Genomic DNA, 25,866 nt, shown 5'->3' on the forward strand with positions numbered 1-25,866 from the left:
TCGAGGGCAGAAGGGCGCGTGGACAAGCAGTTTTAGCCTATTAGCAATAAGATAGCGGTGCGTGAAGCTTGTGATAGTGTATAAATTGCTGTGTACCCTTTAATAAAGTGGCATTAACTTGATCACATTGGTCGTATAAGTTGTGTCTGGGACTTCTGCGTCAGCAGAATGAAGCAATTGTCTGATTTCCCCAGGTGTCTCCCAGCATCAGAGCAGCTTTAGACAGCAGCTCTAAGGCTTTGTTTGGCAGCCTCACAGTCCACAGGATTTCTTAAGAGAGTTACAAAATGCCTCCAACAACAATCTATGGGCATTTAAACCCCAGGTAGCTTGAGGAAATGTTTCACAGGGGTGTTTTCCCCTTTCTCTCCACTGCTTCCTTCCCCCTACACCACCCTCCCCACTTCCCTGAAAACTGCTTGCCTACAGCTACAGGGCATCACTCCAGTTCCTGTCTTCATGTGCGCCTCTTTGCTGTGATTCCTCTCTGTCCTCTGTGTGTCCTTACAGCTGGCAATGCCTTGTATGTCTTCAGGAAATGTTTGTAAAGGCTTTAATTTAGTTTGCAATAGGACACGGGGGAAGCACCGGGACTTTGAGGAAATTCTAACATTGGGCCCAGCGGCTTACAGCGGTAAAACCTTCTGCACCTGAAGGAAGCTTGCTTAAAACTGCCTTAAACAAACACGTGGTGGCTGTGCCTGAGTCACTGGGTATGGCTAGCTGAGCGCATGGCTAGCCCATCCCTACAGCACCCCAGAGCTGCCCCAGAGAAGAACCCCTTTGAGGAAGTGGGGAGTGTAGCAGAGAGGTTGGGGTGGTGGGTGCCGCCTTCTCCGCCCTGAGCGCGACGGCAGCAGGGAACTGGGACTCAGCTGGATGCAGTGCACCTTCCCGGGCAGGTGCCAACAGCCCCAGGCTGGGGTAGCCATCCCTGTGAAGCCTGGGAGGCATGTCCCTGTGTAGGGGGTGGCAGAGTGGTGGGGACAGCATGGCGCTGGCGGGCAGCACGGCCTGAGAGCTCTGGGGGCAACACCTGCCCAGCACCGGGTTGTGCTGTGGGCATGCACGGGGTCAGGAACCTCCTGGAGGGGTGAGGGAGCTCTGCCCCCGAGCTGCCTGCGGCCGTCCTGCTTGGACACCCGGGCTCCGTTAACCCCGGGAGCCCGTATGTGTCTCGAGGGTCCCCGACCCAAAGAACTTGTGCACATTTATAGGGCCTGCTCATACACAGCCATAAGGATCACACCTCCCCCCCACACCCCTGCATACGCCTGGAGGGTCCCCGACACTCATCCACACCCGCAGGGCCTGTGCAGCCCTCGAACACCCACCGGGACCACAGTCCCTGCACACTCGGACCGTCACACCCCGCACACGGCCCGGGGCAGAGCCGCTGCACACACTGTCAGGGACCACGCGGGCTGCAAATCTCCAGCCCTCCTCGCCCCTGCGTGCCCCCGGAGGCACCGCTGGCCCGCGGGCAGGGGCCGTTCGCCACTCACAGCTCCGCAGGGGCCACAACCGCCCCGCACCGCACCCCCCGCCAGGACCGTTCCCCCGCCCGCCGCCGGGAGCCGGCCCGAGCAGCCCCAGCCCTCCCGGGCAGGCGGGGCCGGGGCCGGGGCAGCGCTGCCCCGGGCGGGCCGGGGGGTGGCGGGGGGAAAGGGGGAGCCGTGGGCGCCGGCCCGGCGTGTTCGCGAAGCGGCGCCCCGCGTGCGCCGACGCCGGCCCGGAGTGATGTAAGGAGCGGGCCCGGCAGCGGTGGGCGGGCCTAACCGGAGCGCCCGGCGCCCGCCCCTGCTCCGCGCCCGGCTCCGCGCCGCTCCGCCCCCGCCTCCGCGAGGAGCGCGGGCAGCCCCGCCGGCACCGCGGCCGCGCTGCAGTTCCCGCTCGGCATGGTAAGGCCGTGGGCGGCGGGGCCGGGCGGGGGCGGGCCGGGGTGCCCGGGGCGCGGCGCGCTCTGACCCTCTCCCCGTCTCTCGCAGCCCCTCGCCGGAGGAGCACCGGCCGGCACGGGACCCCGCCGCTCCGAGCCCCGCTCCGCCGCTCGCTGCGCGCCGGCATGAAGCGCCCGGCGCCGGGCAGCCGCCGCTGAAGAGCCGGGCGGCAGCAGCGGGACACCCCCCCTCCCCTCCCCGCCCCATCCCCGCGCACCCCCATGGGGCAGCGCCGCGGCCGCTGAGCCCCGCGCCGCCGCCCGCCGCCCCCACCCCGCGCCGCGCCCCGCCGCGCCCCGCGGCCCCCCCCCCCCCCCCCCTCCACCGCCTCGCCCCGCCATGGGGCCGCGGCACCTGCTGCTGCCGCTGCTCCTGCTGTCCCTGCAGCTCCTGGCCCTGCTGCTGGCCGCGCAGGCGGCGGGGCCCCCCCGCGCCAAGGGCAACCGGACCCAGGGGGCGGCGGCGCCGCGGCGGACCCCCAAGCCGGGCAAGGAGCTCCTCAACCAGACGCTGGCGGGGCCGGGGGCTGCCGCCCCCACGGCGCTGCCCGGGCGCGGGAAGGGCGCGGGGGGCGGCAGGACACCCCCCGGCGGCGGGGCCGGCGGCGGGGGCTCGGCCCCGGCACACGAGACGTGCTGGGGGTACTACGACGTGAGCGGGCAGTGGGACAAGGAGTTCGAGTGCAACAACAGCCTGACGGGCTTCCGCTACTGCTGCGGCACCTGCTTCTACCGCTTCTGCTGCAACAAGCGCGCCGAGAAGCTCAACCAGAGCCTGTGCCGCAACTACAAGAGCCCCGAGTGGGCCCACCCCACCACCGCCAGCGGCGCGCTGCCCGCCGACGGCAGCAACGGCGCCGACGGGGACGCCAACAAGTACGACCCGGACAAGGACAGCACCAACGCCACTGTCTACATCTCGTGCGGGGCCATCGCCTTCGTGCTCATCGCCGGCGTCTTCGCCAAGGTGGCCTACGACAAGGCGCGGCGCCCGCCCCGGGAGATGAACATACACAGGTGCGATCCTCCCCCTGCTTCCAGCACCCCTTCTGGCCAGGGCCACCCTCCTCTCCAAAGGTTCCTCCTTTGCACTGCCTCTCCAAGTGTTTCCCTTTGCCTCGTCTGTCCAAGGGTTTCCTTGTTGCACTACCCGTCCAAGGGGTCCTCCCTTCACCCGTCCAGCGAAGGGTTTCCCATTTGTGCAGCCCAGCCAAGAGTTTCCCTGTGCACGACCCTGCCGAGAATTCCACCTTTGAACTGGCCGGCCAAGGGTTCCCCATTGCACCACACCCCAAACGCTGCCCCACTGCGCTGCCTGTCCAAGGAGTCCCTCGGGGAACGACCCATTCAAACCTTTCTCCTTTGCGCTACTGGCTGACCATGAGTCTCCCCCTCGCACCACCATTCCAAGGGTTTCCCCTTTGCAATGGCTGTCCGGGAGCTCCCCTTTTGTGCCACTTGTCCAAGTGATTTTCCATTGTGCTATTGCTTTGAGGGGTCCCCCCTTGAACCACTCATCCGAGGGTTTTCTCCTCTGTGAGAGCTGTTCCCTCTTTGCACCACCCATCAAAGGATTTTCCCTTTCCACCATCTAGCCAAGAGTTCCTCCTTCGCGCGGTCTGTCCAGGGACAACCCCACCCCTTGGACCGTCCCTCCCGACCCATCTAGGGACCCATCCTGGTGCCCTGCTCAGCCCTCCCATCCCCGGAGCAGCACCATGGGACCTCTCCCCCCCCGGCGCGGCCCCGTGCTCCTGGGACCGCGGCCAGCTCAGCCCCGCGCTGCCCCGCGCAGCGGAGCGCCCGTCCCGCCCCTCGGCGCAGAGCCGCCTCCTGCCCCCCGGCACCCCCCAGCGACCCCTGGGACAGCAGAGGCGCCCCGGACCCCGCGGGTCCTGCCCTGCCTGGCCCGGCCAGGGAGAAGTTTAAAAAGTGCGAAGGAAATTGGTCTGTGTCCTCCCGGCAGGTGCCTTGTGGTCGCAAGGGGTGTTCAGGAAAGCAGTGCTATCGGGGAGTGTGCTTTTTCTTTCCTTTTTTATTTCATTTCCCCTCTAAATGCAGATAACTCAAGCTAGTAGTCTGTCCTCTCTGGACGGCTGCTAGGGAAGTAGTTTGATACCCTTTTCTCGGTGGTTTTACACGTTGCTGTAATAAGAGAGAACGCTCTCGACATGTCAGGGAAAATTCTGTTTAAAAGCAAAAGTTCAGGCTTCCATAACAGTTCTCCTTTTGGACAAATGCCTGTATTCTCTCAGTTCATATTTATTTTTTGGTGAAAAAGCTGCTCCAAATGATATGTACTTCTTGTGTGCTATGAATCCAAGAGATTCCTGTGTTTGAACATAAAAATTGGCGAGGAGCTTCTTTATAAGAACAGATGTGAGCATGAGTGGGGAAATCCCTTATCTCTAGCAGGTAATGCTTCATAAAAATTATTTTAATTAAGAACTTCTAATCAAAACAATTAAAATCATTGACCGTATTTTTAAGGCTGAACTTCAGTCACACTCTTGCAGTCAACAGAGTTCGAGGGAAAGAATTTTAGCTTTTTACAAATAAAAAGAGATAAGTGACGCAGTTTTTATTTATTTGGGAAGATGTGTTTTATTTAGACTCCTCCCTTTTATTAGCCTACACACACAGGGGTGCTGGCTGGTGTGAATTACTGTGCCTTCAATGAGGACAAAAAGTAACGCTGGTTTACGCTTGCTGAGGGTCTGGCCCACGAATTTCATCGCAACCCCCCCGGCCCTCGGTCTCTGCTTTTGCAACAGAATAACTCCGCAGTGTTAAAAACGTAATATCTTTTAGGTCACTTGTGTCTGTATAGTAAAGGATCCTCAAAGTAGCTTAGAAAATAGGCTCTTTTAAGTGTTTTCTTTACTAAGGGCTAGTTCCCCAACTGCCCAGCGCTTTTGGCTTCAAGGCAACTTTGTCTCGGCCTTCTCTTCGCGCTAAATTTGGAAATCTGACTCGGATGCCCATATGTTACTTTTGCTCTAGCTCCAGTGTGCTACAGGGTTGGATCCTCCACCCTTTGAAATCAGAGACAGTGTTGCCAGACTTGTCTGAATTATTCCTGATGTTTTCATTTCTTTGATGCTTGCTCTTCTATATTTAGTTAAGTTCTGGTAAAATGATTCACCTGTGTGTAGAAGTATGAATGGCAGATTGAGTGCTTGGAAAGCTTGACTTTCAGAGCATTTTAAGGAACTGATTGACTTCTATAATATGGTAGCTGGTAAAAGATTATACCTTTCAGAGCTGTGTTACCTGAACTTGATCAACATTGTACGATGGTTTAAATATTATGAAGTGCATCTCCAGCAGACAAGGTCTGCATCGGTCTGGGGAAAAATTCTATCAGCGCTCTAAGCAGAATGTAAATATGAGAAGTGGAGTGGTTTGTCTTTGTCTCTGAGAACTGCTGCTGGGTAACAGGGAAGGAGAAAATCAGAATGTAGTCAGATATTTCTACCTGTTTGAGGTCAATTGGAGTCAAGTGTAACATCCAGAATAATTCACTGTAGTGATGACGTGCATTAAATCTCAGTGTGCATCCCACCAAAACCTCTGGGATGAGGAGAACAGCAGTATAAACAGAAATTATTACAGCGGGCTAGAAACAGCCTATCATGAACAGTATCCCACACCCAGGGAAGATTAAGCAAGACTTCCCTGTACTTCACCATAAGCAAGATCGCACTTTCAATTTTATTTCATTGTAAATGGCTGGTTAGCAGTACTGTGTGTAGATGTTCTTTCTCTGTTAAGTTCTCATCTAGCTTTTACAGAAAATCCTTATTAACTCAGTTACAAAGAAAATGTTGATGGAGGCAGGGCTCATTTTATGTCTTTTGACAGAAAGGAGGGCTTACAGATTCGCAGGAGGACTGTCACTCTCATGTGAAATGAAAGGCTGACTGTGCACTGCGATATGCATGTGCATTTCGGAGCTGAAAATCTGGTCTTGTTTTCAGGCACTACCACGTACCTTTAAAGCAGAGGCACTGCTGTGATTCTGGGCTGAGCAGGGACAGTAACTGATACTTAAGTTCATTTCTGAGAGCAGTAAGTGGAAGTGCTTTGGAAGACAGGAGCTAAAATATTAATATTTTACAGAAACACTTGTAATGCTTTAAACTTAGCTGATTTTTTAATGATTATAGGGTCTTTCAGCCTGATCATATATGACTACCTCATGTCTGGATCTTGCTTTGGAGTTACACAGCCAGAACTAACGCGTGCTGGACTCCAGGTAGAAGCTGGGGCTGATTTCTGAGAGCGATGTTTTGTCTGCTGTTGCTCTCTGACTGCATTTGTGAGGATGGTTTGTTTTCATCAGTTTGTCAGGGTATTTTTTTTTACTCAAGCGTTTCTGAAGTGGGCAGAGCTTTGCTTTACTTTTAGTACTGGAACAAGTTAGGAAATCCTTGATGGTGAGCAAGGAATATCAGCTATTTGTGTTCAAAGCTGGGTATGTTTTCCTGTAGCAAGGAGGGGTGACCCAGAATATTCTCTTCTTGGGGCCATGACCCTAAATCCCCACGCTACAGTACATAAATAATTCACTGCTAGTAGTATCACCCTGTGACCCCTGTTTAGCCCTCAGCAGCAGTAACCATTGCACTGTCTGCCCAGTTAGGAATGCACGAACTGGAAACTGTTTATAGTTTGCAGCTAGGATTTGAAATGTTACCAAGTGCTTGCCACCTGGGCAGCCGAAGCTCTTACTTGTAAGCCAGAGGGAGCCAGTGGGAGTGATGGCCCCGGGGCAGTGGTGGGAGCCCAGCTGTTCTCATGTAGCTGCTGAGAAGAAGCGCTGGGATTTTTCCCAGCAAATTAGCTCTGTATGCTGCTAAAAGGCCATCTTCTGTATCTGCCCTTCCATGGAGTGTGTCTGATGGCTGGTTTGGCTTTTGAAAGGGAGAAGGGAAGCAAGCACCTTCTGCTCTGAGTGCTTCATGTTACCCTACTCCTAGGGCACCTTTGTTGCTACAAAGAGGAAAGATATTTGCGCTCCGCTTTTCTTTGGTCTCTGCCTTTGCGTCGTCTGCTCTGAATAATAACAGTGACTGTTTTTATAAATGAACATCCTTTTCCCATGTAGAGACCACAGTTAAATTGATCAATGTCTTGCCATTTTTACTCTGCACTCTGAATTTCAACAGGAATCAGAGGCAATGGATCTGTTTGTCCACAGATGTGGGAAGGCTGCATGCACTGTTTTGCATGATGCTAACTTAACATACAGGAGGTTTCCTCTTCCTGCAGGCTGCATCTTACCACAGCTCTTGGACCCTATGGTTGCTAGAGGGGTCGCTGGAGATAAGCTAGTTTCAGCCCTCTTTGCTACCGGTGGAGCTTGTGAAAACTGTCTTATCTCTAGACTTAGTTTGTCAAATTGTAATCACAGCTGGCTCATTCAGTTCTGTTCTCTGCTGGTGTGTGTTGCTTGAGCCAAGCAATCAAACTTCATACCTCCCTAGGGCAGGGAGAGAGTGCTACAAACACACACCTGGCCATAGGAACTTTACAGAAGATTTTCTCTTTTGGATGCTGTCCTTGCTTTCTTTCTCTTTCCGGTGATCAGTTTTTATGCTTTGCCTTTTTTTACTCCACTCTGTCTCATTCATCTGACTCTCTCATGTGCCTTTCATCTGCTCTTTGCCCTGCTTCGTATTGTTTATTCCTGATGGTTTCTGAGTGTCTTCTCTTAAGTGCCCTGTCCCTCTCATAGGCACAGAATATAGGTCCACAAGCACATGTCAGACTTGATTAAGGTAAAACTTAAAAAGCCACAATCTTGTGGCCTCAGAGAAGTTACTCATGACCAGTTCTATTTCAAACCAATCCTGCACCTTAGTGTGGTCGAGGTAACTCTCATGCAGGGAGAAGACCTCAACGTTGCCCTGTTTGCACTGATGAATTGCCCATTCCCAACTAGCCAAATCAAAGCAGGATGTGTATTTGTATGCACGTACCTGTACAAAATAGTTTTCCCTTTGCTTTGCTTCCATGTACTGGGGAAGTTTCAGGCTGAAGCTCTGGTTGCGGTTTGCACAGTTTGGTAACAGGTTTTTTTGCCATGCTTTCCTCTCTGAATCTACTTCATAAAGAGACTGGCTTTGGTAATGGCGCAGAGGCTGCCTGGCTAAAGACTTCTGCTGGCTGTTTCTGAGCCTTTGCCTTTCTTTCTGAACTTCTCCCATTAAGAGAGACTATGCTCAGAAACATGATGCCTTCACCAAATCATTTCAGTGCCTCTAATTCCCATTTCTTTGATATTTTTCTGCTTTCTAATTAATGTTTTTTATTTGTAACCCTCCATTGTAAGGTGTCAAGGGAATCCAGTGTAGCTCTGAACTATCTCTTTTGGTTTTGTAATCTCTTATATCCTTAACTAACAGTTGATCTGTGCGTCTTTGGAGATCAGACGCCTTTTAAAACTTCTTCTTCACATAAGAAGATCTGAACCTTATCAGGAAAATTAGATCATGGTGCTTTTTCTTGCCTTTGCCCTTACTCACATGGGCAATCTGTATTTCCTTAGATCTGTGTGTGCTGTATTGCGTGGAGGTCTCAAATGTCTCATTACCCAGGCAGACAAGCCTGGAATTCTTTCACAATAAATATCTTGCTGTAGTTCAGCTCTTGCCCCAACCTCTTTTGTGCAGTGATATGGCTCTTCACTGGAAGCACAGTTTTCTTCAATAAGTTTAAAGTCCCTTAATTGTGCTTACAACGTAGGGTTTGGTGCAAAATAGATATCTTGTGCATGAAAATTCTTCTGTGTGCACTTGTGTTTTTCAAAGCGCTGCTTATCCACCAAGTGCTGTTGCTGGCTTGCAGATACATGAGCACAACCAACAACAAACTAAAAAACTGTACCCACTGAGCTCTTAGCATAACTCCTGCAGACTTTCCTGCCCATGAAATACATAGCAAGACTTGCTGTTTTTATTTCATCTTCTTTCCATGATCAAGACCAGTGCTTAGTTCCTTTTCTGTGCAATAACAGCACTTCCAGTTCTCCCCAGCACCTGTGCTTCCTTTTCTGGGTGCGTCCCTTTTGCTCTCTCAAGCAAAGGGGCCTGTCGGGGTGGCCACTGGGCCAGTGCGCAGCGGGGCTGTGCCGGCAGTGGGGCAGGTGTCCATCCGCTCTTGGGGATGCTGCAGGACACGGCTCCTGGGGGCACCAAGGGCTTCGTGCCTCTCGCTGTCCCTGAATAGCCTGATGATGGTTCAGAGGTAGATCTTGACCCTTGCTGCCCTGGCCACTTCCTGCTCAGTGTAATGGCTCTTTGTGAAGAAATGTCAATTGGACTGATTTATTTTAACTTTCTAGTTACTAAATCTTTACATAACTGTTTCTTTCTCTTCGGACCTGCTGTATCACTATTCAAAGGAAATAGTATTACTCATTGTGAGTTTAGTGATTGTAGTAAATTCCTTGCCCACGTCACAGCAATAGGAGGAGATTTACTCAATTTGTATATTAGTGTTAGATGTGTAAAGTACTTGTGTAAGATGTGCAGTCAAAGCACTGCTGGTATTTACCACTCTTGATATACAGCCTAAAGAACCTGTCCCAAAGGCAGGAGCTTTACTTTTCAGCTGCTTAATCCACCTCACATTATAAAGACAGGACAGATGATGAGCTTACAGCAACAGTTGTTTTCTTGTTGATTTATCAGCGTAATGCCCATACTACTTCTATTTCAGCTGAAATGTATTTTCCACATACATGCATTCATACAATGGGTGTGTATCTATCATGTAATTATGTCACCTATGCATTAGTTTTGAGTTCACCAAGCAGGGTGAGTCAGAATAACTGCCAGCCCCATTCTGCTGTCGTAATCTGGGGTAATGACGTGGTCCTTAGTATGCCCACAATTTCAGTGAAATTTGTCATTAAAGCCAGACTACATTTCAGGAGCTTCACAAATAATTCTTGTATTTGGCATAGAGATGTTTCAGAAGACATTTGACTTTTCCTTGTAGTATTTATTTTTAGAAATAATGTTTCCTCACTTATGCTGGATGCAGGTGCACAAATACTTCGCTCTTGGAAGGGTGTCCTGATGCTTAGTATTTTTCTTTTCTTAACTCCATGGGTGCATTCACCTATTCTTGTACACACACACAGTCACGCACACACACATGTACAGGCATCCAGCACATGCCCACTCAGGTTACTGTGAAAAACTGCTTCCACTGTTCCTCCCCAGAAACCCTGCTCTGAAGCACCAGCTGCTTTTGTTCCTAGCAGCTGCAGAGACCGGTTATCTCTTTTGCTGACCTGGGACTGGTGCATCTCTAGTACACTGCTGAGTCCCTGCACTTTCAGAAACAAGATCTGCTTTGGCAGTCGCCTCCATGCAAAAGAGGCTGCCTCCCAGAGGGGTTTGCTGAAGCAGTATTCCCGTGTTTCCCTCCATGTATCCGTCTGTAGTGGTGTTTGTGTAATCAATTAAAGCCCCATCCTGGTAGTAAGATCAGAGCACCTTCAGAGAGTGGGGCCAGACATGTGCTGTGGGGGTGATGCCAAGGAGGCAGCAGAGATTGGGAGAGCTGATGAAAGGCAGGGTACACTTGCCTTCCCATCTGCTATTTCACAGCCAACATGGAGCAATAACACAGGCAAGCAGCACTCAGCTGGCAGAAATTGCAGTGTGGGAGCCTGTCTCATAGGACAGCACAGACCCAGCTCGGTCAAGAGCAGCACGTGGCTCTATGGTCAGTGTTTGACACTTCACAAGGCGTGCAGCAGGTCTGGGGACAGGCGCCAAACCAAACCATGAATAATACATGGATGTGCTCTGCCTGACTTGCCCATGAATGAAATCCCTCTCCCTTGGAGAGACCTGTCCCTTCCTGGTGAGCTGGCTCCATGGCTAGCTCAATCGCCTCGCTCAGACTAACTGCCTCTTTCTTTCTGGGTTAGTGAGAGAGCATAGGGTAGTCTTTAACCTCACTCTTTTTTTTAAGGACTTGTAGTGAAATCCTGGCTGTGCTGAAGTTGATTGGAGTTCTGCCACAAACTCCATCACAGCTTTTAGTAGGCTTTCAGCTCAGCCAGACACTGCTCTTTTTATTGTGCTCTGCCAGGTCCATTTGGTCATTCTAACACCCCATACGTGAGGTCCCCAAGAGAGGGGATTTTCAGAAGGCAGCTGAGGGAAGTTTTGAGTATGTACAACCTGCACTACTGGAAATAGCTCTTCCCATTGCATTTTCCTATCCAGCATCCTCAGACTTCTCTACTTCAATGTTATTTCCCACAGGCTGTATCTCGGCCTGTTAGAGCTGTCACTAAATCTCCCCTTGTCTTCAGTAAAAGGGATACCTATGCCCACATTCATACTATCGGTTAGTATTGAAAATCTGTAGATATTGGGAAAACAGGACACTACTTTCAAAAAAGGCTGTGGTGAAGGACAGCACTCCTCCAGCCTGCTGTTACCTCATTGGTAATTAAGACAGCAGGTTAAGTTTTGTGACTGGGTTGGTGAGTGGGCAGAGTGTGCTAAAGTGAGCTGGTCCTTCACAGCCACTGCAACTTCGTATTCTCTCTGGCTATAAGGTCCCTTCAGCCTCTGCAGGTGAATGTTACTTCTTCACTGTACTTGCTCCTATCACACTATCTGATGTGCCTCAGAGCTCATTGCAGAGGCAAACGCTGACGTCTTGCAAACTCACTCCTTAAATCAGACATTCCTCTCTGTCGCAGCTCTTTGTTTCTCCCTGTCTCCCCAAGATCTGTGTGTTTATTCTCTCCAGCCCAAGAGGAGAGGGTCATGTGTGAACTGAAGATATCCTCATCAAATACAGTCCATAAAGTCCTTGCCAGCCCTAGGACACTGACATGAGTTCCGCATTTCCGCAGACAGGTCCTGAAAAAACCTGACAAATAGCCAGGGATACCAGGGATGCATTTATTCAGATGGAGCTTCCTTGGCCACTGAAGGGGGCACTAGACAGGGAAACTATGGGCTCTGGTCCCAAACCTGCCTCAATCTTTCTCAGTGATAACAAGCAAATCCTTCCTCCTTCAGTCCACAGAGCACTTAAGAGCAAGGACTTTCTCCCCATGGATGGAGGAGACAAGCAAATCACCACGCTGGGATTGCTGAGGTCAGGAAGCCAAGGCACTGCTAGTGGCTGTGGAAGATGGGAGTGTTTCACAGAGTGATAGTTACTGTAGGAAGAGCCACTTACAAAAACGGACCTGGAGCTAGGGATCAGCAGCCTAGTGGGGGTTCTCTCTGCTGTGTTTTGAACCTATTTCTTTATGGTGTTTTGGGCTGGACCCTCCAGTGGGACAATCTGGTTTGGCTACACAAACTCTACAGAATCACAGAATTGCAGGTTTGAGGCACGTCTGGAGATCAACCAGTCCAGACTCCAAGCAGGGTCAGCTAGAGCAGGTTTCCCAGGACTGTGACCAGCTGTGTTTTAAATGTCACCAAGGATGGAGACTCTGTGACCTACCGGGACACTGTTTCAGTGTTCAAACACTCTCGAGTTTCTTCTTGTGCTTAAGTGGCATTTCCTGTATTTCAATTTGTGCCCATTGCCTCTTGTCCTGTCACTGGACACCACTGAGAAGGGCCTGGCTCCATCTGCTCTACACCCTCCTATCAGTTATTGATATGCATTGATAAGATCCCCCTGAGCTTTTCTGTTCCCTAGGCTTAACAGTCCCAGCTGTCTCAGCCTCTCCCACATATATAAGATGCTCTAAACCCTTAAGCACTTTTGTGACCCTTCATCGGACCCACTCCATGAGGTGCATGTGGAGCCCAGCACAGGACACAGAACGCCAGATATGTCTCACCAGTGCTACGTGGAGAGGAAGGATGACCTCCCTTGAGCCTGAAAAATCATTACTGATGATTTACTTCCATACTGCACGAAGAAGCTCCTCTCTCCCCTCCCACATCTCCATGCTAGGACTGAGAGATGAATACCCTCCACATATCTGCTGGACTTCACACCCTGCCTGGTCTTTGCTGACGTTTGTTCCTGTTTATTTCTCCATTTTATACTACTCTACTCGTTCTGTTTCGATTTTCTGTCACTCCCTGCCATTGCCCCTCTCCCAGTTTGCCTTGCCTTCGCTCTCTCTTTAGCAAAGTCTGTTGATTTCATCTTTCAATATCAGGGCCACAGCTGATGCCCAGCCTTGCTACCCTACTGCTTACCCTCATCCCTTTTGGCCCTTTGTATTTCCAACAAGACCTTTTTTTTTTTTTTCTTTTTCCTTTTGAAAACGGCCACAACTACTTCTTTGCATTAGGGTCCCTGTGTTCATCCCACCACGTTTCTTCCCAAAGTACTCATTTAGTCCAGAGCTGCGTAAGAGCCTTCCCTGCTGACGTACCTGAGAGCAGAACCTGACCTGCTCTGCCTTGGGATCTCCTGCCATTCAAGACATCAGTAGGTTTTTCTCCCACGCTGCTAGTCCAGCATTGGTCTGGAACAACATTCCTGATGTCACTATGTCTATTCTGGGTTTACATGGAAAGAAGCTTTAGTGTTCTCACATAAATGACGTTAATGAAAAAGCTGTCATAAATCATTATCTCAGGATATGATTGTACAGTTACGCAACTCTGGCTACTCCATCCGCTGCCACCGGTAACACGTTCCAGTGAGTGAGGTTTGTTTTCCTGAGATAAGAGATGTGTCGTCATAGAAAGGTTTCTGAAGTGTCTCCTAGCCATATTTAGGATGCTGTTGACATCAGTGGGACTAATTGTGACCAAATGGCTGCACACACAAGACCCAAATATTTCAAGTGATTCTATCACTCTATTATTATTGAAGCTTTTGCAGTGAACAATTAGACAGCTGTACCCAAGAGACTTATACCAACCAAATCCTTCCTTAGTTAAGTGTGACTGACCTTCCACCAGCGTGGGGCTTAGCCCTCTGTGCTTTATGGAAATAAACTGGATCACACACAACAATGTGATTGATTTGGCAAGGAACTAACCAGTTTGATCCAAGTTTGAGTTTCTCCTCCACCTATAATGTTTTGTTCTGCTGGTGCTGAACAGTCTTTTTCTCTCTGTAGACATTAAAGAAGAGGACAAAGAGTGAGCACTCAGGACACACAGTTTGGTGTGTTTAGGACATAAGAAGATCACATGTTCAGCACTGCTAAGTGTATGGGACTAAAACAATGTGAACTTATGAGCTAGGTCTGCTTTTGAAAGTCATGTTCAATTTATCTCGTGTAAAGCCTGACACAGCAGACATTGCTTTCCTGAGTATCACCTGTGATTTCTTCAGTCCATGAGAGTAACAGTCTCCTTCCTTCCATGTGGCTGGCACCTGACTAGAAATCATTTCCTTGTTATGTTGTGACCAACTAACTCCCTAGAGTAGCTGTTATTACTCTTCCTTTAGGATGAAAAACAAAGAAGAGGTTAAATTTGTTCTTACCACCTGAGTTGTATTTTTGTTTGTGGTAAGAATCAGTTCAGGTCCTGGCTGTAACCAAGGAACAGCCAAGCATAGTTTTATGAGAAACTGTTCAAAAACTGAAATATTATCCTAAGCATATGGTTTTGTCTTCATGGAGAGCAGCAGGCTCACGGTTCGGCTCTCAGGTAGATAATGACTGAGAGGATGAAGTACTTCTCACCAGCTCCAATTGGTCCGGAATACGTTCACTTCAATTGCCTCAATTATTTTTAGTGAATGGAGGTAAACTGTCCATCCAGGAGGTGGGGAGCTATGTTCTTAGGACTGTGTCAAACCCCATTCAGAGAGTAATGATGGTAGCAGAAAGGACAACAGTATCAGGGGAAACAAGGTGACCTGCAGTGTAAGGTGGTCCTGGACTCAGAACTGTAGCAGAATTTAGGTTGGAAGGGGCATCTGGAGGTCCTTCATCATTCCATCTGCTTAAAGCAAGGCCAATTTCAGTGGTGGTGGAGGTTGTTTGGGGCCTTATCCAGCTGAATTTTAAGACCTCCAAGGACAGAGATCCCTCAGCCTCTCTAGGTCCTTGCTTCAGTGTTTTGCTATCCCACTGTGACTTTTTTTTCTTTCGTAAATAAGTGGAATTGCCCTTACTGGAACATGTGCTAATTGCCTCTTGTCTTCCTTGCCTTACACCTCCAAGAACAGCCTTGCTCTGTCTCCTTTACAGCTCCCCATGAGTGGAATGTAGGTCTTCTCTTAACCTCTATTTGTCAGGTTAAACAAACTCAGCTTCAGGGAGAACTGGTTTGTACTCTTCTGTTTCCATCTCACCAGTACCTCCAACTCCACTTCCTCATCTTTGAATTTGTTGTACTGCCTCTGTGTACCTCATCTCACACAGCACCTTCTGAGTGTACACCGGTCCCTGACCTGACCTTTCTTGCCCAGCTGGCTCTCTTATATTAAGCTAAGTGCTATACAGTGTTTTAGTGTTATCCACGCTGTCATGTTCCTCTGTACTCTTGAGTGATTGCACTCTTGATACTAAGAGTGTCTTCGACAATTGTTCAAAATGAGCCCAAGTCACTATGGGCAAGTAAATAATGGTCCTAATACAATCTCTGTGATTGAAAAATTACTCTTAGCATTTCTATACTGCAGATGCCATTAAATGGTCATCTCATGCTTAATATATCTTGGAGATATGTACCAAGGGCTCAGTTCTGCCAAACTGCTGTCTTTAGAAAATGTGTTGTCTTCAATGGGATGTACTGGATGCTGGTGCCAAATAGACAGACCTCATAAGCTTCCCACATCCTCCCCAATCAGCAAGATCTGTAATGCAGTGGGGAGGTATTTGCCTAGAAAAGCCATCAGGACTACTGGTGATTGAATGAATCCTCTCCTCAGGAGGGAGCTGTACAGTGTCACATAGGGCAGAGACCTCAGGCCCCAGCTTCAGGTCCTAGTTTTACCACTCATGTTCTGTACAACCTTGGGCAAGGGACCAAAACTTCAGACATGTCCTGTAAGTTGATGACCCATTTGAGATACCTCAGGTGTGATTGTAAAAGATAGTAAGCGCCAACAGATCTGTGTCAATCAGTGGGAATTCAGTATCTTTTGGAGAACACCAAATACCAGTTCCTCTTCTTCAGTGAGGAATAATCACAGGAGCAAACAGAAGGAGCCCTGACTTGGCACAGGGCTAAGTATCTGTCTCTTACTGTTGCCACATTCACCTCTCTCTGACCCCATCTTAGCATAAAAAAAAAATCTGCGCTCTCATGTCCCTGCATGTGACAACCCCTCCAACTCCATATGTATCAGTATATGTGCATATATACATATCATATAATTGGTTATAGCCTCTATGCTGCTCTCTCTACAAACAATAAATAATCAAATAAGGTTAAAAATATTCTTATTCTGTATGGGGTGGTTGTGAACTAATGTAATCCTCTTCTGGAACCTCTGAGATCTTCCAATTTCTTTTGTTGAGCACATTAGTGTTGCAATTCATTATGCACAAGGATAGCAGTCTGTAGAGGAAATGATTTGGAAAATGGAACCGACTCAAGTCCCAAACTATTTCTCATATGAAAGACCAGAAGCATGGCATTTAAGGAATGCTGGTAGATAGGAGTAACACCAGCATCATTCTCATCAATACGCAGTGAAGGAATTTCTCCTCCTTATATCTTTCTTGGTGTGCGAGGTGATATTAGGCATATTCCCTCTGCCAAGTGAAAAGCACCTTTCAAACACTATCATTTTTCAAATGCCACTGTCCCTTATAATCCACACAAGCCAATCCCTTCCTCCTTTTTCTGTGGCTCAAGAGATAGCTTGTGGCTGCACTAAGAAAATCAGTGCATTTCACGCTATAATTGTTCCACCGTGTCCATGATATTCACAGAGGAAAAAAATCTTTGAGTATCCACTCGTTCAAGGGGAAAACACTGGCTGCAACTGAACTGTGTGACATTTCTTTTTCTTGGGGAATAGCAGAGAGACCTCAGTACCATTAAATAAATCCCTAATGGACAAAAAGCTAAAGGTAGGCTAATGGCTGTGTTGACATTAACCCATGAAAATGGTTTAATCTTTTCTTCTGGACTGCTGGTTCTCCTTTAAGAAACCCACTCCCACCACTGTTGTGTATTGAGCTTCTTGCAGAAAAAAAAAGGATTTAAGGAGTGTGGGGACCAGACTCCTAACGTGATTCAATCTTAAAGAAGTTTGACTTGGGCAGGGTAGTTTTGGTGTAACCTTTAGAAGGTCACAGCGCCTGAGTCTTAGGGCTCTGACGTGTTCAGTGGTGACTCTTTCTGAAGGCAGTGCTTTATGCTATGGAGAACAGTTCATCTGCGCTGTCACTGACAGCAAGGAAAATGATGGAGAGATAACATAACCCTGGGGTGAAGTGAATTAGTGGAAGCATATGAAAAACTAAACAACAGCCAGGCAAGCCTGTAAATACATGCAGCAGACACACAAAAAACCCCTGAGCTTTTAAGACATTTTTTGGTCATTATTGTTGCTTTTTTCTGTTTATGGTAGAAATCCAACTACTGCTGGATTCACACGGTGACTGTGGAAGTGAAAATGCTGAATGCCATTCTAGCTACTGTTGTGAAAATACATTGTTCCTGTATTTCTCTCTCCTCAGGGCTCTGGCTGACATCTTAAGGCAGCAGGGACCAATCCCAATAGCACACTGTGAAAGAGAGACTATCTCGGCCATAGATACCTCCCCCAAAGAAAACACCCCAGTCAGGACATCTTCCAAAAACCATTACACCCCTGTGCGCACCTCCAAAAGTAACCCAGGTAAGTGCTGCTTTCCTGCTCTCTCTCTTCAGAGGTGGTTGTACCAGTGGTACGTTAGAAGTCAGCAGAACATCACACTTTACAGTAGTGGATTTTGTAAACCTAAAATTAAGATAATAAGTGGCTTTAAAAGGCAATCAGATAAAGCAGAGAAGTGCAAGGATCAGTGGTGATGATTCTTTAAGGTTTTTCCTGAAGAGTGGCTGTTCTCTCTAGGCATTTTAAAAATTCAGAATCAGTGAAGTATAAATTCAGCTTAGACCATAATGCTTGTATTAAGCTTAGAACATTGTGTATTTCCAGCCTAACACATATTCTATAAAGCATAATCAGGTTCTCTGCATACAGCATCTGAAAAGAAAGAAATCCACATAACTGGGACCACCTTATTCATTCAGGTGAACTGTAGGCATGTGCCGAGAGGAAAGTGTGGAAGGTCACCTAGAGGGTATCTCAGGAACAAAGAGACACTGGCCTGAGGTCCTCCAGGATCATTGGCCTGGGAATCGGGACACACAATTTTTTTCCCATCTTCTGCTGACTGGGTGAATTGGTCAAATCATTTGACTGTTTTTGCCTTGATTACCCCAGTGGCACAAGGATGCCAGCCTCTTAGGTAAAGATATTGTTCTGATTTATTTAATGCTTCACATATTGATAATTGTCACAACGATGTCTCGATGGTTGCTGACGACCTTTGTTAAGTGGGATGTGGTAGACTTGCCATCACTTGCCATTTCTCAGTTGCAACTGGATGTGTGCCTCAAAGATATGCCCTCATTCAGTCACAAGTTATTCAGCTTCATGGAGAAGTTTCTGGGTGGCATTTCCTGGCCTGTGTCACCTGGCAATCAGAGGAGGTTTTGCTAATGGTTCCTGCTGAGGAAGTTTCTGAAAGAAGCTATCAGGAGCTCAGACTGCTCCACAACCTACGGGGCTTGATGTGCTTTGCGTTATGTGGAAAGGGCTCATGACTGAGGTCAGTGACTGTTTGGTTTTCATTGCCTCTTTGCGGTGACTATTGGAAGGGTTTTGCTGCAATGTGCATCACCCTGTGGAGGCAGGACCAGGTGACCATGTTCTCTGAAGCCTCCCCTGCTGCTGGGAACAAAATAATTTCCCTGAGAACTAAGAAGGATTTCTTTCCTCTCAAATTTTCACTCAGAGGACAGTGAACCCTGCAATTTTGTATGCCAAAGAGTCATACCTGTGAAATAAAAGGTTGGGCTGGACAACAGTGCGTGAGGTGAGTTGTCTGGAAGAGGAAGGTGCTTTTGCATATCTAGGGCTTGGGACTTGCTCTTGAGAGGATATGTGATTCTGCCCCAGGATAGAAACACAAGAAGTAAGGGTTTATGGCCAGTGAAGAGGTATAGGTACCATCAGAGACCAACTCTGACATAAGCCTTATGATGAGATGAATCCATTTCTGAAGACACCCTGTTTCTTCCAGTTGGCTCCTGATGGTCATTTAGGGCAGGTAAATCCTGAATGAAGATGCAGAAGAAATTCTTTGCTTGCGGCAGAAGATACCAGCTGGATACTGGAAGTCTGAATTAGGTGTCATGTTTAGGCACTGTCAAGACTGAGAAAAGGCAAATGGGAAGGTTTTTGAGGGGAATTGCTAATTGCAGTGTTCTTCTCTGGTCTCTGTTGGTAGCTGATGGCTCCAATGGACATTTTTAAGACTTACAACTACATCAGTGGAGGCACACAAGGATGCAAGGGCCAGAGCACATGTATCTTGAGCGGGGTGCTGGTGCAAATGGTCACACTACAAAGTGACAGTACCCAGTAAGGACTCTACTTGGTCCTTGCTGAGGCCTGGAACATGCGATGAGCAAGTCAAAATGGCTGGGAAGGAAAAGGCATGCTGTGAAAGATGACAGTCTGCTTCATTCAGCCTCTGCTTGTCTGTATGTTTGCCCATATTCTGTGAAGGAGAAAAGCCATTACAGGTCAGTCAGAGCTGAAACAGGCAAGCCACAGGCAACAGGAGCCCACTAAAAGAAGATATTCAGAAACCCAGCTACAAAAGAGAGGGACTTTACTTCCAGACTTCCCCAGCCATTGGCAGCTGTAGGGGTAATTGATCACTTCTACCTTGGGGCAGCCAGTTGGACCGAATGTCACACCGAGCCCTTGCCAAAGCTGGGAAAGGAAAACTTGCTCTTGTAACTTGCCCAAAAGAACTTGTTCCTAGCTCAGTTGTGTCCGCTATTAACATGTCCTTATATATCATATGAGACAGAAAGCTAATCACTTACCAAAGATCATGAGCTCATAAAACAGCTATACATTTCATGTTTCTTTAGACTATTTCATTTGCAGAATAGGGCAATGCTCCATTGTAACTATACTCTGTTAGATTATTGCAGTAATCAGGAAATTGTATAAATGAATGCTAAAATCTTTTAGGTTGAGAGGGAAGTAAAAGTTGGAAAACAAGAGTGGGTTATAGCACATTAAACTAGAATAAAGATGGTAAGCCCCAGTATGGAAGTAGAAGAGGGGTCACCATCAATGCTTGCTTCTTGGGGAGGAGGGGAAGAAAAGAAATAAAAAGAGGGGAATGGGTGACAGCTGGGGCAAAAAAATAGAGGGAGTAATATGTAGTAGCAGCATCTAGGCAAAGCACTGCTCACTGGTGCTGCAAATTGGCTTGAGAAGACCACAGCTGTAGGGTTTTGCAGCAGGATCTGAAAAACATCAGGTCTGCTGGCTGTGGTTTGTCTCGGGACTCCAGAGTACGAGATGTTAAGCAACCAGAAAGGACTATAGTTGTTACATACAGGCTGAGACTGAGTTTGGTATTTGTTTTACTTGGAACTTTTGTTTCCAAACTTATAACTAGGAGGGTGCCCTTAAGTCTTGCTAAATAGACCATAGCTTCATTTTTCCATTAGGCTTGTTTGGTGTCAGTGAACAAAATGATTATGGGTGACAATGACAAACTGAGGTGGTCTGTGTCTGAGGCAGTAGAGTCCAAACAAAGCAGTATGTGCAGGTGCTGCTGAGGGCATGCCTGCGGCACTCAGCTTGCTGGGTGGTGTCTGCTGTTTCCTGATGCAGGAATGGAGAGGAGTCCATCTCCCAGTACCAGCTGCTACCTTTCCTGTAAGCAGCCCTCAAATGGTCACAGCAGGAGACCACAGGATGGAAACATACAGCTTCCTCTGGCAGCCCACCAAGGCATGGGCACTGTCTCCAGCTGTCGCAGATGGCTGAAGGAGAGTTCAAGACCAAGGCAAAGTCCTCAGTGCATTTGCCCAGGCACTTCCCAGTGGTTGGTTTCAGAACTCTCTAAGCTCTGCAGTGGGACAGGAGGGCCTGGTGTTAGCTCTAGTCTGTACTTTGCTGTTGAGATTTGAGACAGAAGAACGCAGGTCTAACTAATGCTTGTTTAAGGGAAAAAGAGAAGTAGGTCTCTGTCCTAGACATAGAGACAATTGTCATTCTTCAGACAAGGCAGCTGGTTTCAAGAAGGCTTCAGCCTACTACTTTACAATGGCCACCTTCTCCAGGTGGTGTGGGAGTCAGCTATTTATCAGAACCACAATAGATTTCCCACATTGTATTCCGCTGAGCTTGAGTGTCTCAAGTGTCTGAAGAGCACTTCTCCAGAGATTAATGTCACTTTTGCTTTCCTCTGAGAATCAGCTCATGCCCTTTTGGGATGGCAGGGGTGGCAGGGGACAGTTCATCTCCCCTTCTACCCACCCTCACTTCCACTGACATTTCTGTTCATTGCTTTTATACAGTACTGCTGTTTTGGTGGTGGTAGGCTCTTTGCAGATAAGAAAAGCTGAAATCTGTGCCTACAGATTGCTTGGGTCAGAGCACACCTCTCCAGCTGTGCACCACCTAATTAGTATGAGCTACATCACTCTCTGTAGACAGGAATGCTCCTCCAGCCCACACAGACCTCTTCTTAGTTCAGTGTTTGCTATTGTGAGTAACAGGTAAAATATGATGAATCTGAGATTACAGGAAATCCATCTCATTTAGCTATCTATTGGCATTTTTGATGTCTCTACCACAGTAGCATCTTAAGGGGTGTTGGAAGGAAAACTCTAGTAACATTTCCCCTCCCTTTTCTACTTGTCCTATCTATGCTGACATCTGCTGTGAAGGTCAGTGCCATTCGTTTGTTCAGTGGATGTCCAGCAAACATAGACAAGAACAAGGATAGATGGGAGAAAGGTCAACAGTTCCTGCAGGCTTGGAAAACGTCATACATAAGCAGCAATATGTTCCCATAGAGGAAGGTGCTGCATTTGGCACAAGAGACAGAGTTTGAGCCAGGGGCAATCCTCCTGCAATGTCTGCAGTCAACTGATGTGTCAGAAATGATGAGGGCAGTTCCTGTGACAGTGATGCTGATAGACGTTAGCATTAGTGGAAGAATTAAGACTAGATACTTGGCTCAGATGACTACCTCCAATACCATCCTCGGATATTTGAAGGCCTCTGAAAGTCAGATGCAAGGAGCTGGTTTGCTTTTCCCAGAATGTGGCTGAGAAGACACCCGCAAGATTCAATCCCCACAGAAATTGTCAGATGGGAGTTTTCTGATTGCCTCGGTGATAGAGGGGTAGCCAGCTCAGGACTGACAGCCATGCAGGGAGCTGTCTCATCACTGTTTTCCAAACTGAAACCAAACCACAGAAGAGTTCAAGTAAGAATTTGAAACAGACCTTTGGCTGGTGTGAATCAGTGTTGTACTATCATAGTGGTGGGACATGGGCTCGGTTTAGGCAAATCCTTATGGGTCAGGGAAGCTTATGTCCCAGACTTACAGCTGCTACAAATCTATGATGCTTCAGGACAGCACATGGTCTGAATTGATCGTTTATTCTCTCAGTATCATTCTGGCTCTTCCACACTGGCTCTTTTTCATAAAATTCACCTTGATAGTATTGCCAACCTGTGAGAGAGGGGTTACTCAGAACCGTGAGACTGATGTGGGAAGTTATGTGGGAGGAGAATCTCTCCAAATATGTCCAGGACAAGGATGTCCTTGCTGCCACTGTGCAATGCTTTCGGCGGTGAAGGGTCACCAGATGTCTACTTGAGCATGAAGCAGGTAGGTAAAACCCATGCCTGGAATTATGCTGCTTCTGACTACCTCCAGGATCAGGACACTGTTAAGAGCAATGACAAGAATCTTTTTATACTTGCTGGTGAAAAGACTCTGGCCTAGTTTTATATTCTTTTGGCCTCTTAATTCTCAGAATATCAAATTGCATCACCAACAAAATATGCTGGTCTGAAACCAGCTCCAGATGTGCCAGGAAAGAGCTGACCACAGGGGCAAATAGAGATAATTTTCTAGTGTGAAAAAACTTGCTATTCACCTGCGCTAGGGACGGGTGTACCTGCAGGTGTGAGGAACAGCTCAGCAACAGGGTTACCGCTTCGAACGCAGCGAACAACACAGGCTGGCGCTCTGATTAGCCTGATATATCTTGGGAAGGGCTTAATGAGGTGCCCAGTACCTGAGAGAACGAGCAGCACTGCAGGTCACCGATGGCGATCCAGATAGTGACGAAGCCCCTAAAAATCCCACAGGTGTCCTGTGCGCACAGGCCATGGGCAGAAGGTGATTAAGGGTGCGTCGTCCTTGTATTCCGCGGGCTTGGCTGCGAGGTACCACCCAGAAATGGATGTGGGAAGGGGGGAGGTAAAAAAAGGGGTTTATTAGGGAGGCTGTGGGCCACCCCATAGCGGGTGGGGAGGCTCCGTGTGGGGCAGAGACCCCCAGATGTGGGACGGAGATACTGATGTGGGTCAGCGACCCCCCACCATGGGCCAGAGACCCCCAGATGTGGGGCAGAGACACCGTAGGTTCCAGACCCCCAGATGTGGGGCAGTGACCCCCCAATGTGGGGCAGAGACACTCGCTGTGGGGCAGACACCCCCAGATGTGGGGCAGAGTCAGCCGCCGTGGGTCGGGGTTACTCGCTGTGGGGTAGAGGCTCCCAGATGTGGGTCGGTGTCACCTGCCATGGGTCAGTGACCCCCCGATGTGGGGCAGAGACGGTCGCTGTGCGGCAGAGACCCCCAGATGTGGGGCGGGGATACTGATGTGGGTCAGCGATCCCCCACCGTGGGCCAGAGACCCTCAGATGTGGGGCAGAGACACTGTGGGTCCCAGACCCCCAGATGTGTGTCAGTGACCCCCGGATGTGGGGCAGAGACACTTGCTGTGGGTCAGTGACCCCCAGATGTGGGGCAGAGTCAGCCGCCGTGAGTCGGGGTTACTCGCTGTGGGGCAGAGACCCCCAGATGTGGGTCACTGGCCCCCAGATGTGCGTTGGTGTCACCTGCCATGGGTCAGTGACCCCCCGATGTGGGGCAGAGACGGTCGCTGTGGGGCAGATACCCCCAGATGTGGGGCAGAGACACTGTGGGTCCCAGACCCCCAGATGTGGGTCAGTGACCCCCCGATGTGGGGCAGAGATGGTCACTGTGGGGCAGACACCCCCAGATGTGGGGCAGAGTCAGCCGCCATGAGTCGGGGTTACTCGCTGTGGGGCAGACACCCCCAGATGTGGGTCACTGGCCCCCAGATGTGCGTTGGTGTCACCTGCCATGGGTCAGTGACCCCCCGATGTGGGGCAGAGACACTTGCTGTGGGGCAGACACCCCCAGATGTGGGGCAGAGTCAGCCGCCGTGGGTCGGGGTTACTCGCTGTGGGGCAGAGACCCCCAGATGTGGGACGGAGATACTGATGTGGGTCAGCGACCCCCCACCATGGATCAGAGACCCCCAGATGTGGGGCAGAGACACTGTGGGTCCCAGACCCCCAGATGTGTGTCAGTGACCCCCCGATGTGGGGCAGAGACACTTGCTGTGGGGCAGAGTCAGCCGCCGTGGGTCGGGGTTACTCGCTGTGGGGTAGAGGCTCCCAGATGTGGGTCGGTGTCACCTGCCATGGGTCAGTGACCCCCCGATGTGGGGCAGAGACGGTCGCTGTGCGGCAGAGACCCCCAGATGTGGGGCGGGGATACTGATGTGGGTCAGCGATCCCCCACCGTGGGCCAGAGACCCTCAGATGTGGGGCAGAGACACTGTGGGTCCCAGACCCCCAGATGTGTGTCAGTGACCCCCGGATGTGGGGCAGAGACACTTGCTGTGGGTCAGTGACCCCCAGATGTGGGGCAGAGTCAGCCGCCGTGAGTCGGGGTTACTCGCTGTGGGGCAGAGACCCCCAGATGTGGGTCACTGGCCCCCAGATGTGCGTTGGTGTCACCTGCCATGGGTCAGTGACCCCCCGATGTGGGGCAGAGACGGTCGCTGTGGGGCAGATACCCCCAGATGTGGGGCAGAGACACTGTGGGTCCCAGACCCCCAGATGTGGGTCAGTGACCCCCCGATGTGGGGCAGAGATGGTCACTGTGGGGCAGACACCCCCAGATGTGGGGCAGAGTCAGCCGCCATGAGTCGGGGTTACTCGCTGTGGGGCAGACACCCCCAGATGTGGGTCACTGGCCCCCAGATGTGCGTTGGTGTCACCTGCCATGGGTCAGTGACCCCCCGATGTGGGGCAGAGACACTTGCTGTGGGGCAGACACCCCCAGATGTGGGGCAGAGTCAGCCGCCGTGGGTCGGGGTTACTCGCTGTGGGGCAGAGACCCCCAGATGTGGGACGGAGATACTGATGTGGATCAGCGACCCCCCACCGTGGGCCAGAGACCACCAGATGTGGGGCAGAGACACTGTGGGTCCCAGACCCCCAGATGTGTGTCAGTGACCCCCGGATGTGGGGCAGAGACACTTGCTGTGGGTCAGTGACCCCCAGATGTGGGGCAGAGCCAGCCGCCGTGGGTCGGGGTTACTCGCTGTGGGGTAGAGGCTCCCAGATGTGGGTCGGTGTCACCTGCCGTGGGTCAGTGACCCCCAATGTGGTGCAGAGACGATCGCTGTGGGGCAGAGACCCCCAGATGTGGGGCGGAGATACTGATGTGGGTCAGCGACCCCCCACCGTGGATCAGAGACCCCCAGATGTGGGTCAGTGACCCCCAGATGTGGGGCAGAGACACTGTGGGTTCCAGAGCCCCAGATGTGGTTCAGTGACCCCCCAATGTGGGGCAGAGACACTTGCTGTGGGGCAGACACCCCCAGATGTGGGGTAGAGTCAGCCGCCGTG

General features: G+C 49.8%; 1 protein-coding gene across 3 annotated transcripts in view; it reads left to right on the forward strand.

Moving 5' to 3' along the window:
- The first annotated feature begins 2,279 nt into the window (after positions 1-2,279).
- The window catches only part of SHISA6 (shisa family member 6), a 267,514-nt gene continuing 243,927 nt past the window's right edge, over positions 2,280-25,866 (forward strand). For all 3 annotated transcript variants that reach the window (XR_012626008.1, XR_012626009.1, XM_074847536.1), the window contains exons 1-2: positions 2,280-2,956; positions 17,553-17,713. Coding sequence is in view for 1 of the 3 variants with exons in the window: in XM_074847536.1 (XP_074703637.1) it covers positions 2,280-2,956; positions 17,553-17,713 (838 nt within the window). In the remaining 2 variants the exon portion in view is untranslated. The remainder of the gene's footprint in view (positions 2,957-17,552; positions 17,714-25,866) is intronic.

Source organism: Strix aluco, chromosome 21 (genome assembly GCF_031877795.1).
Source record: "Strix aluco isolate bStrAlu1 chromosome 21, bStrAlu1.hap1, whole genome shotgun sequence".
Classification (NCBI taxonomy): Eukaryota; Metazoa; Chordata; class Aves; order Strigiformes; family Strigidae; genus Strix; species Strix aluco.